Consider the following 13,289-nt stretch of genomic DNA (forward strand, 5'->3'; position numbering starts at 1 on the left):
TTGTTTATTATAAAAAAACGGCTATAAAAAACACCACTTATATTTATTTATTTTATATATTATAAAGCGATTCTAAGTGAAAAATACTAAAGGGAATTATTTTGAAAAAAGCGTAGAAAGAAGCTTTTCGAAAAAAAAAAGTAAAAGGCAGTGCTGGTAAAGTAAAAGTGAAAATCCAAAACGAGTAAAAAAGAGTCATTTAATGATTATAAGTTAAAACAAAGAGAAACTACGGCCAATTAATAAATGAAGTCTAAAACAAAGATAAAATAATAAATACTCAGGTAGAACCAATGCTCAGGTGAAACAAGAAGTATATACCATTAAACCTAAAATGGGCATAATTAAGATTAACATACGGGTCAAGCCTCAACCGGAAAGAAATTTCTAAATAGAAATGAGATTGAGGTGGCTCATTTCTCAGAGCCCATTAATATTTGATTGACAAATTTGTTTTACTGAAAACAAAACACTACGGAAAGCTAAATGGATTGGTCCCAAATACCGACTATCGTTCCGAAATTTCGTTTAAAATGATAAGCTATTAGTTATAATGAAGCAATAATTTTGAGGTCACTATGACTTTCATTTGCGGCAGAGAGGGGGGGGGGTAATTGTAAAAAAGGCCCATAAAGTTGATTAAGATGTTCAAAAAGCTAAAAAATTTGGAGTATTAGGACTCTAGAGCCCAGACCTCCCATCCTCCTGTGCTCGTTCCTATACAAATCCAAAATCATTTATCTTTTATTTTGTTGTTAACGGGTAGGCTACTAGTCTATTTTCATGTGTCTTTTTGAACTAAAGGCAGTTTCAAAAAATTATAATTCCTTTACATTCAAAAAATAGCGTAAGCCTAGAATTAGGGTCATTGAGAAAGGGCATGTGTTAAGAAAGTTTTGTTTTTAATTTACTATATGCAGAACAATTTTGGTTAACTGATCTTAAATACGATTGCACTACATTTTACCCACCCAACTAATGTACGAAAATATATAGCCTAAATTTTTTTTTTTTTTCTTGAATTCGTCGGCGTTGTTTTAATTTATGGCTAACCAGGTTGAAACAAGAGTGACGCATGGCAAAATACAGAGAAAATATATAATTTTGGCTATATATTTGCTTATTATGGAGTGTTTGGGGGTAAAACACTTGGAGGACCTTTCAAATTTCCCATTTCTGTCCTTTTACACAAGAAATGGGTACCTATTGGTTTTCGAAGTAACCTCTGGTTTAATTAGCCCCAAGAGCCCCAACCTGAATAGTGTCTGGACGTGGTGTTAAAATAACAAAATTATAGATGACAGGGGACACAAAATGTACCTTTCAAGTTCTAGGTGGGGGGGGGGTTGCATTTTTTTAAATGAATATACAAAAGAATTTTCTGCACTTATGTATTATACGAGAAACAAATTTGGATCGCGAAGATCAGATAAGACAATGACATGTTAGTTCACAATGCATAGTGATCAAGGCCATACCCAAGATTTATTCTTGGAGGGGGTTTTACTAAAAGATTTTTTTGGGGGGTGGGGGGGTTAAAAAATCAAAAAACGCATACAAAGTTTGTATCCATTTTTGTTACGTTTTTACGAGTCAAACAAAAATTTCGGGGGGGGGGGTCAAACCCCCCCTCTGGATACGGCCTTGATGGTGATAGAATAAAGTGTATCACCATGGATGTTCAAATTAAGATTTGAGATTTGCCAAGAACGGAAGAACAAGCAATCATGTTTTTACAGGATAAGAAGTTGCAACCCAAAACAAAACAGTGGATCAACGGAGACACCATTACCTTGTACTCGCACGAGAAGGAATATCATTGTAATTGTAAAACCTAACCAACATTTCTGACCTGTGTTTTGGGCACATAATTCTAAGTTGTAGTGATTTTCCATTTTTGCTAATGAAGTCTGGTATTTTCATCGTATTTAATTTTACTTCATTAGTATTAGTCACATATGTACTGTTTCATTATACGGTACCCACGAAAGAAGTCGAGTTTTTTCAATGAACATTAAATAAAATAGTATTAATAAATAATTTTTTAGAAATAAATTTCGACTATATATTTTCATAGTCGGAAGCGATGGGTGTAAAGCACAGCTTATATTGAATACGTAACTTCACCTCGATCCCTTCCCCCCCCATCTACCCCAAGAAACAAACGTTTAAATAGTGTGAACGCAAAGAGAAACCACGCTTTGCGATCAATTTATCTAGCAAATACCCGTTTGTCTGGTTTTGTGTACTATATAGATATATCCTTGTACAGTCTATTGCGGTGGATGACGAATAATGCACCAGTACCACCAAACTTCACTTCTTGAGTGTTTCTCGTATAATCCATAAGTACCGCGTTTTTAAATAAAACAAACCCTCAGAGCAGTTTTTTCAAAGTGTTTAGAGGCAAAGAATCAAAGAGGGGGGGGCAACCCGTACTCAAATTTACGCCACTGATACCTAATATTCAGGGATTAAGTAAGGGAGGGATTAGGGTAAACGGTTAAACAAGAATAGATTTAAAAAACTCCGATAAAAGGCAAATTTTGAGAAAAACACGGTACTTGTCTGTTACACAACAATCACTCGAGAAGTGAAGTTTGATTATTGCTAATTAAATTAAACAATATGATGAAAATTCAATAGTTTAGAAACAATTTTGGGCTGTATGTTTGCGTATTAGGGAGGGGGGGGGGTAAAGCATAGCATATATTAAATACGTAACCTAACCTAGTTACCTTTGTATGCCCTTCTACCCCAAAGGAATATTGTTCATGGAGTGAGAAACCCCTGTTTGCTTAGCGGATAATAGCAATTCTCTGGTTATAGAAGCTGCTTGACTAGTTTTTTGCGTCACAAATTCTCGACTGGTTGTGGTATATTAGACAAGTACCAAAAACACTTCAAGAATATAGAGCAGTAATAATTTTATCAGACTTATCTGGTTAAATAATGTTCAAAGTACTTTTCAAAACACTCATCAACAAAACAAACAGCTGTATCCTATATAATTACTGGTTTTAAGATCTTTGATTGTACGACAGCGTCTTGAGAGTATCCTCCCCCCCCCCCAGTATTTAAATAATGAATTACCTATGTTATAATATTTTATTTTAAGATAATTTCTTATAATCTTTATAGCCTATACTTTTCAAATAATATTTACCTGTTTGGTCTATCTGATCAATTATTCTTCTTATGACTAAAATTGAATATATACTATATGGATTTAAATGTTTTCTACCATCTGGCCTGTTTGTCTCTAACCTTTCCTGTATTGTATTAATGTCTTCAGCATCTAAAAGCGTCTTCAGCATCACAAGACAAGAGAAAAATCGGTAAATAAAGATGCTATTGCTAGCTTAGTATGTTATGCGTTACTTGCTGTTACACGAACGATTCTCAAACAAAATTACCGAAAATCGTTTATTTTTTACGAGGAAAGAATACTTTTAGAAAAGTATTCGGAAAGTACTGTTTTCTCAGAAAGTACATCTTTGATAAAAAAAAGTATTAAAATAGTACTTTGGTACTCCCAGTGGCAACCTTGAGTAGATGCCTTCAAAAATAAGTAGAAAGTAAATAGATAAGTAGATTTAATATTTGGAAGTAGAAAAGTTCAAAAATAAGTATTCTACTGCCAAAATAAGTAGAAGTGGAAACACCGAGCCCAAGATGACAGTTTTTATCTTTAAGAAACAGATCATCCGGGATGACGGTTGAAGCCCGAAGGTTGATATCGATAAGAAAAAAAAGAGAGAAAAATGGCGGCGTATTAGTGACGCCGCCGCCGTAAGTATCAGCGGCGGCGTCAGCGCGCTAATGAGAGCTTGGCGGCGCGCCGCCGACTTTTCGGCGCGGCTTCGGGGACTAGAGAGGAGGATGAATTTTCTGCTGGAAGGATTTTGCATGAATTTTCCATGGAGAGGGAAGTTCCCAGGGGGTGAAATTTTCAAGAAAAATTTTGCACTGGGTAAATTCGGCAGAATTCCTATACACAATTTCTTTATATGTCTTGCTTTTGTGAAGGGTAATTGTCTTGGCAAATTTTTGCCAGGATTAAATTACCCAGAGGATATTTCAGTGGGAAGGGGGATCTTCTGTGGAGTAGGAGCTAAATATCCTGGCATTATTTAAAAAAAATGATCAGAAATTAAATAAATTTTTTTTTCAGCTAAAAGTAAGGAGCAACATTAAAACTTAAAGAAACAGAAATTATTATGTATATGAGGGGAGTTACCCCCTCCTCAGCACCTCACTCTTTACACTAAAGTTTAAATTTTGTCGCAATCCTTTAAAAACAACTCCTGAAACACAAGGGTTGTTTGATTAGAACAATAGGTAGCTTTTTTTAAAGGACCAAAACACTGTAGCATGAAGAGAAAGGTGTCAAGGAGGGGGCAACCCCCCTAATATACGTAATAATTCCTTTTTGTTTTAAGTTTTAATGTTGCTCCTTACGTTCATTTAATGAAGTAAGGAGCTTTTTTTAATTTTTATTTAATGAAGTTTAGAGACAAATATTGACAAATATTGACGGCGTTAATTTGACGGCGTTAAATTTAAATCAGGACAACGTGTCAGCCTCCTGTGAATGATTGAATGGTTTGCTCCCAATTTTTGTTAAAACCTTTTACTTTGTGTTTCAAACCATTTTAAAGTTACGCGTAAATGTTATATTTCAGAAATAGATTAAGCTTAGGGCTATGAGCATGCATTTTGTTTGTGCAGTTTGTTCAATTAGCCTAGCTAAAAGATGAACTTAGCCTACCATTCAATGCGGGTTTTGATGATAACTTATAATAGCTACGCACCCCTATTGAATCTGCTCCTCCTCCTTAATGGGACTTGATGTAGCCCTAGACTTTATACAAAACTTTGTTGATAGGCTATTGTAGGTTTGGCATTCGCTCACTTGTGTTTATTTAGGTTACAGTCTATACATCAACTGCTTTGAAGGAAGTTTCTTAATAAAAAGGTAAAATTCTACTTTAGCTACTTTTGGCTATCTTAGAAAGGGGTTAGGCTAGCAAAATAAAACTTTCAGGGATGGGTCGATAGGCTAAAGCTTGGCATGGGAAGGTATTTTGAAGTACCTACTTCCAATCTTTCAGGGTTACTCCCTCTAGGGGATCCTAGAATTTGCCAAGATGATAGGTCTATACCTATTGAAATTTTGACAAAACAACATTTTACCTTAATTTTCAGTTATCAGTTTCTTTTTCTCTGGCTTTAGCTCTGAAAATGCAATTTCAGTTATTTGAGCAGAATTTTAAGACATATAAATAGTTTATTTTCAAAATTTAGGAAATGTATTTGCATATCTTTAAAACCTTATAAATTGGGATTGAGCAAAGTTGTGAAGCTGAAAACAATTTTGTTGTACTTCATTTAAGCAGAAGATCTATTTTGCAAGGTTTCACTTCTATACCTCACATATTTTTAAAGGTCATCAAAGGTCAGGACCCTCTAGAGGGAGAAGGAGTGGAGGTGAGTACTTGAAAATATCTTCCCAGGACATACTTTAGCCTGTAGACCCATCCCTGAAAGTTTCATTTTCTTAACCTAACCCCTTTCCAAGATAGTCAAAAGTAACTAAAGTAGAATTTTACCAATAAAAATAGGGAATGCCATTATATTTCTGATTTTTTTCCTTTTTCCTAATATCATGGCTAGCCTACTCTTCTAGCCTAACAGTTTTACTATAGATTTACAGATCTTTAAAGCCTTATAAGTTGAGAATAAGTAAAGGTATAAGGCTTGAAATACTTTAGCCTGCTTGATTTTTCTATGAATAAAATGTGTTTTGCAGGGGTTTACACTTAAAATACAAAGATTAGCCTATAATAGGCTAGATCATCAAAGGTTAATGTCCTTTGGAGAGAGAAGGAGTTTAGATTAGTACTTTGAAATATCTTCCCAGGACATGGGTGCCCATATGAGGGTGCAGGGGGCGCCCCCCCCCTGGCTGAATGATGTTGCCTTATTTTTATATTTTTGTTCTGAGATTTCTATTATATAGCATTAAAAGTGCCAATTAGACAAGGTTTGCCCCCCCCCACCTGGAATTCAGCTTATGGGTGCCCATGTCCCAGGAGAACATGTAGTAAATATACAGTGGGCCATATAATTTAGCTAGGATGTAAGTGAAAAAATGAATATTGGTGCAGGCATTTCTGCACCAATGGTATTTGTTCCTTTGACTGGATGCTCTTTCACTTAGGGAAACCAAACCAGACAGTTGTTTTAATTTCAACAGAGGAGTATGCCCATGCAAACCCAGAGCTATTTGAATAGCCAAATTTTGTAAAGATTCCAAGGTTTTAAATGCAGACAGGGAACAAAATAAAAAGAATTGGATACCATATTCTAGATCAGAATGGATATATAATTTAAAAAATTCAAAAATAACTTTAGAGTGGCATCCTTATTTACTTTCAGCAAGTATCTTTAGAATACAAAGTTTCCAAATGATTATGGATTTCAAAAAATTAATATGTACATACCATAACATTTTAGAATCTATCCATAGGCCAAATAGCTTCATTGGGTTGCATGGGCACTGGCAAGGAGGGGGGCATGGGGACCAAAGGGAAAAGACCAGAATAGGGAAAAAATGTGTGTTGCACCATTGTTGACTGCCTGCCAATAGATTTTGACCCTCAATAAGGAAGATATAAGTTCTAATTTGTGACTGAGTGACCTGTTTCTAGTTTTCCACAAATTATTTGGTTAGAATAACAAAAAAAAATTAAATTCTTCATAGTAATGAATAATAAGTAAATAACAATCCTTATCAATAATGAAAGTGTAAGAGCCTAACTATTGATTACATTGAACCAAAGAATCAGCTTTTTATGGTGATCCTACATATGTATTTGTTTATTAATAATTATTGCAGCTATTAGTAGCCCACACAAGAAAGTTTGTTTAATTTCAGAAAACACAAGGAAAACAACTTAATAATGGGCAATTTTGGTAAAAATATGCCATCAACTTTTGCTTTCATTGCAAGAGTTCCCATGAGCTGATATAATCAGAAATGTTTCCACTGAACGGAATGCTGGGAATTTCTGTATTTTCCCCCTGAATGGATACGTTATTTTGTGTTTTATTATCATTTATTTTTTTCCCAGGAGTGAATGTGTTTGTCTAGTTGTAACTTTGAAAAAATTTAATTTTTTACACTTTTGAAGTATAAAAGTGTCAAATATATTGGTTTTTGGTATTCTAAAAATGTTGAATTAAAAAATTTTATTTGATTTTCTTCATTTTAGTTTTAATGTTATACTTTGAAAAAAAAATACTTTGATAATGTGTTACTTTTTATAAACAATCAAGTCTAAAGTTTGGCCCAGAGGCTAAATTTTTAGTAATACAAAATCACTGCTTTTTGGTAGGACCTGGTGTTCTATTTACATATAAAGTTATACCAAACATCTGGGCTGCAGTTTTGGTCACTAGAGACATCATGACAATGGTCAAATATGGTTCTGAAAAGCAGATGAAGATTTGCAAGATGTTTTCCAGAGAAATTGCCTACAGTTTGTTCTGGGTGCCCAGCTGACTGACCTTGCTTCAAAAAGTAGGCTGTACAAAAAGTTTGGTTCAATCCCACTTTCTAAGGCTATAATGAGAGAAAGGTTGAGATGGCCATTGCATGGTTTGCAGATGAAGGATGACAGATTGCCAAGGATTCTCCTTCTTGGCCAACCATTTAGGGCTAAACGGAAAGCAGGTTGTCTGTGGTGGGGATGGGAGGATGTCATAAAGAAAAATTTCAGGGAAATGGGAACCTACTGAGAGGGTGTATTAAGAGGGAGACTTTGAAAAGATTGGGATGGAGAAGGAGTGTGCATAGCTGTGTTGGCCTCAGGCAAATTGGGGCTGTGGTGAGTTGTTATTAGCAGTAGTATTGGGGTTTTGACTAGATTGGAAATGAAAATTAAATGATTCCTGGAGCAGATCCCCTCTTCTACTCCCTACTGACTTCCTTGATCAAACTACAACTGATTTGACCTATTTAGTTACATTACAAATATTACAATAAAAAACACTAAAGTCTTGATTTCGTTTTCAATTATTTCTTTTTCTTTTCCATTCACAAAATTATATTACTGTATATCTACCTTCTTATTTTTCAGTGATACTATTTCTGTTCTTTTTGCAGATATAGGGGGTGTATTTGTATCCACTTTTAAAAGTTTTAAAAGAAGAAAATCTAATCTTGAACTGATAGATTTAAGGCAGTAAAAGAACCTTGAATATGAGGAAAAGAATTTGACCTGAAGAAACATTGCAAAACAGGAAGTATAGATCAATTTTGCCATTAACTAAGCTCATCCTTTTTTCTTGATGCTAAGGCTCTGGAGTCTGTGTTGCAGAATCAGAAGTTTCCAAGTTGGTATATTTGCATAAATGCTAATGTTGAATGTATTAGAAAGCGTAATGGACCCCATGTTGTGCATTTTGATGTTTTTTTTATATTGAAATTGAGGTTGGATTAATTAAACAAGAAATTATTTGCTGGAAGTAAAGAGCACAGTTGAAACTTAAAACAAGCAACAGTTTCTAAGCTAATTAATAAATTGTAATCCCCCCCCCAAATTATTGGGGTGGGGGGCAACTATCTCCCTTTTATAAAACTGAACTAATGTCTTCTCAATATAGCCCCACGGTTTAGATAATAAAACTCATTATTCTAATTTTCTTATAGCATATCTTATTGTGTTTTGAATACAATGGTACAAATTAAGTTTTTGGTCAAAAAGCAGACCTATGTAATTTGTGTGGCTAGCCTCAGAGATTGTGACAGCATTTACTCTGAATTTTGTACAAACAATGTTGTGCTTGTGGGGGAGTGGAATGATGGTGGATTTAGTAGGTACAATTGGTAAACATGGTTTGAAGAGAATTTTTCAAACAGAAAAAATGAATTTTGTAACTTTGGTGGTTGCTCAAAGGTATTTCCTATCATTCATAGCACTCAGTCATCAGCATATGGTATATTTATATGAGGGAGGATCCTGTCCCAGAGGAAAGGTGTGAATAACAGGCTACTCAGGACTACATCCTGTGCAAGGTATATGGCTATTGCTCTGGGAGAAGAAGCTGTACCGATCTGAACAATGAAAGATCTATTTTCAATATAGGATTTGATGAAAGATAGGACCTTTGGAGGTAGGCCAATATTTTTAAGCTTAGCAATTAGCAGTTGATGGTCCACTCTCGAAGTCCAAAAATGGCCGCAATTAGGACATCATTCTTGGAGAAGCTCTCCTTTATGGTTTTTTTTTCTAGGGTCAAAAGCATTTGTGGATGAATGGTGTTTCCTGAAGCTAGTTTGATTCTGAGGTATCATATTTTACCCTCTACAAACCATAGAAGTTAATTATAGATTATTTTCTCTATGACCTTTCCTTACTCTAGAAGATTTTACCAGTTGAGGAACTAAACTTCTTACCAGTTGGGGAAGTAGAAAGATTTTTTTTTGTTTAGAATAGGCAGAAGAGACATCATTTTCAGATCTTAGGGCATGCTAATATATACCATGCAAGACTAAAACGAGTTAAAAGTTTCTGTTTATAAATTGGTGTAATGTTTTTAATCTATGTTGAATGTATATTGTATGTTTTCCTTTTACTGTAATGTGTTGCACTTTTGTGCTCATTCTTTATCAAAGGTATGAAAATATACTTTGATCCCTGATAAGGTTGATAAATAGTTTTAGTGTTTGTTATGGTGGACACACTATGAGTGATGGATATTAAATTTGAGGGGAAATGTTGCAAATAGATTTTCCTTGCATTATTGTTATCATAAGAGGAGTTATTAAGATAAGATAGTATTTTTATTTATAAAAAATATATATCGCAAAGTCAATTGGTGAATTCAAAATTTAATTTAAAAAAAAAAAAAAAAAAAAAAATCAATAAAATATAAATATGGAAAAATGTTTGCCAGAAATTCAAAATGTTATAAAAAAAAATATTTGTCAAAACAGTAAGAAACAGGCAGAATTAAAAAACAAATAAGCTAGATAAAAAAAAAACAAATAAGGATAATTTAGTCTTGCACTAAAACCTACAGAGATTGCAGACAATCTCTCAAGATTGTCTGCAACTAGCAGTTTACTAATATATATTGATGGGGAGGGTTTATTCTTAAATGCCCTATTTGCTTTCTCCTTTGTTCTTAATTTTGTTGGAACTCTTTTGACCACTATACCTTGAGGACGTGTTGTGGAATTACCTTTGTTGCTCTTGTCTTGGTGATAGCATGGTTTGCTGTATTGATTAACATGGATGTTAGTTTTATGGCCTGTGCATAAGGTGTCATGTTTTGGAAGGAAATTATTGGAAATTTCATCATTGAGTTTATCCTTGAATATTCGTCTTTGAAATTAGATAATGGGGAGCACAGGTGGGCCTGTGCTGTTCTAGGTTCATTTATAGTTGATACAATTGCAAAGTAGTCAGTAAAGAAACCAGCAATTTTGTTTACATGGATTTTTTCAGTACACACAATGAACCAATTTGTCAGCTGATTATGGAGAATTTGCCCCTATTGAGGTCAAAGTAAGTATTCAGTTTAAGGTCATTATGCCTTACAAAACTTATAAGGCCCCAGAGCAGGCTTTAGGCATTAAAATGAGCAGATGTGACTCAATTTGCCAGTACATTAGAATTACTAATGTGATTAAACAAATCAGATGCTTTGGTTACTTGGCCATTATGGTTGTAAAAACTAATTATATATATATGTGTTTTATTGAGCCAAATTTTGGCTCAAATGGCATCACAATGATTATGAAAACAAGGTAAATCAATACCTTAGAATTTGCCATTATTTTTATGAGGGTTTCTACTCATTCAAGTGCTGGACAGACATGTTTTTCTGTGGTGTCACTTGATAGAAATCTTGTTTCCAATCTAACTGGGCATGGTAGCAGAGGGAACATCTCTAGATATGAGGATGAGATTTTTGGCCAGTTTTGTGACTCTCTGATGGTGAGACTACAAGAGGATTTTCTTTGAATATGACGTTTTTCAAGGGAAACTTGGCACTCAGAGAAGGGTGAAATTGGTGTTCTTTGTGTGACAGCAAAATATGTTCTTCTAAATGAAAGGAGACCAATGGCTACCTCCCCCTCCCTCCTCTCCATGTTTGTCTGAAGCATGTCTCATGTAAAGTCTGGAAATGTGGACCTGAAAATATAATTCTGAGTCTTTAGGTCATCCCTCCCCCAAAAAAGATCTGATATTCCTCTCCACCAATAGCTTGCATAAAATTATGCAACACTTTTTAAGTGTCAGTTTTACAGGCTAAATGGGCTATAACCATGAATAATCTCAACTGCATTTATGTTCAGAGCACATGAACAGATTTGAATTCAATGCTGGAATGGTTTCAAGAGAAGGTTTTTTAGAGTTGGGCTTGGAGTTAAGGTTATTATAGTTTTTCTTTCGGTTATGTTACTCTTTATCTAAACCTTTAAGAGAAAAAAGTTACTAAAATCACATCTTCTTTAGTATTATTGACTTTTTATGTTTACGGCATGTAATATTTTTTTTCATACAAGGAACCAAAAAAGTTCTGTCACTTCTTGACAACATTGAATTTACTAGAAAATTCTATTTTCTAGTTTGAAAATTCTAAATTCTATTTTCTAGACAACGTTGAATTCGATATATATATGTATATATATATATATATATATATATATATATATATATATATATATATATATATATATATATATATATATATATATATATATATATATATATATATATATATATATATATATATATATATATATATATATATATATATATATATATATATATATATATATATATATATATATATATATATATATATATATATATATATATATATATATATATATATATAGATGTATATATAATCAAGGAATCATGATTGATTCCTTGAATAGCTAAAACTTGCTCATGCATAACTTGGTGATGGTTATGTTAAGTTTGCTTGTTTGTTTCACAAGGGGAATGTGTGGTTCAGAGGGGAATCATATAGTTGCATATTTTTTACTCCAATAAGCAAATATTTGAGTGGGATTTAGCCAATATCAAACCTATAGAGCATACTGACTGATAATCAGGTGGAATCTTCTCTTCTTGACAACTCTTGGCATGGAGTGATGCTGAATTGCTATGAGTCCTCTTGGCCTTTACTGTGGCTCTTTTAGGGTTGTTACTCTGCTAGAATCGAACTCATTACAGCATCAACGAAAAGTTTCATTGTGCATTTTGAAACTCATACATTCCCACATGGTCTGAAGCATTTTCCTAAATATAGAATACTCATTAATAGGTTGATTTTGAAATATGATCTTCATGGTCAATGAATCTCTTTGGCTTTCATAATGGAAGAAGACAAGAATCATAATTGATCATTTTTCAGACTAGCTATAGCAAAACTAAATGATAATTTCGTTCATTACAGGGATTTCAATCAACAACGAGCTGGAACACAAGTATCCAAAATTATGCCCCCCCCCTCCCTCTTGATGTGTTTTAAAGTTTTGGCAATATTAGAAAATAGAGTAAAGAGAACATAATATTTTTGAGGGTATATTCAAAAACTGGAATGGGCCACGGTATAATTATTTTCAGTTGTTGAAATGTGATTTATGAGGAACAAATGTAAAAAAAACAACCATGTTTTAAGATAAATGTAAATCCTTTAATTTGTCCCTGGCAAATTATAAACATGGGCTATTGGCAGCTGTGCTTAAAATTAACTACTTTGGGTCTTTTTCAGAGAATTAATGAGCAGAAGCAAATATCAGTGTAATATAAATGGCTGTCAAGCTTCATTCACAAGACCTTGGAGGCTGGAGGCCCATATGAGAGTCCATCAAGGGACAGTGAGTATATTTTAATCTTTAGGTCTGGTCTAAAAATATCATGTTTGTTGGCAGTTGTGTACATTCAACAAAATGTAGGCAATTTCTACAAGTGTATTCTAAGGAATCTTGCAAAATCTTTGCAGCTTGATATTCTTAATTTACCCAAATAAATCCAACATAAGAGGATAAGATGCGATTAGTAGCACCTTTGGCACTTTTTTCTCTTAGCATTTCAAAAAGTAAACACATTTTGTTTTTACTTTCTGCAAAATTCTGGGAAAGTTTTGACAATAAAAACTATAATTTTCCCTCCAAATGGCAAGTTTGTATTTGCAATGGATCACAATAACTGATCCATATTTTGCGAGCCATAATTGGGTAACATCAGTGCTTCGTCAAG

General features: G+C 33.7%; 2 protein-coding genes across 5 annotated transcripts in view; one reads left to right on the top strand and one right to left on the bottom strand.

The window, feature by feature from the left end:
- Positions 1-13,289, bottom strand: part of LOC148952145 (uncharacterized) — a 104,329-nt gene that overhangs the window by 69,698 nt on the left and 21,342 nt on the right. The window lies entirely within an intron of this gene.
- Positions 1-13,289, top strand: part of LOC148952147 (transcription factor IIIA-like) — a 97,115-nt gene that overhangs the window by 21,464 nt on the left and 62,362 nt on the right. For 2 of the 4 annotated variants that reach the window (XM_089089588.1, XM_089089589.1), the window contains one exon: positions 12,802-12,907. In XM_089089588.1, the coding sequence (XP_088945714.1) occupies positions 12,809-12,907 (99 nt within the window). In that variant the 5' untranslated portion in view covers positions 12,802-12,808. Of the gene's footprint in view, positions 1-4,561; positions 4,606-9,300; positions 9,355-12,801; positions 12,908-13,289 lie in introns of those variants that run through there. The other 2 variants (XM_089089586.1, XM_089089587.1) reach the window with 2 other exon arrangements.

The sequence above is a fragment of the Artemia sp. Qi Xiang Cuo genome, chromosome 5 (assembly GCF_049724085.1).
Source record: "Artemia sp. Qi Xiang Cuo chromosome 5, ASM4972408v1, whole genome shotgun sequence".
NCBI lineage: Eukaryota > Metazoa > Arthropoda > Branchiopoda > Anostraca > Artemiidae > Artemia > Artemia sp. Qi Xiang Cuo.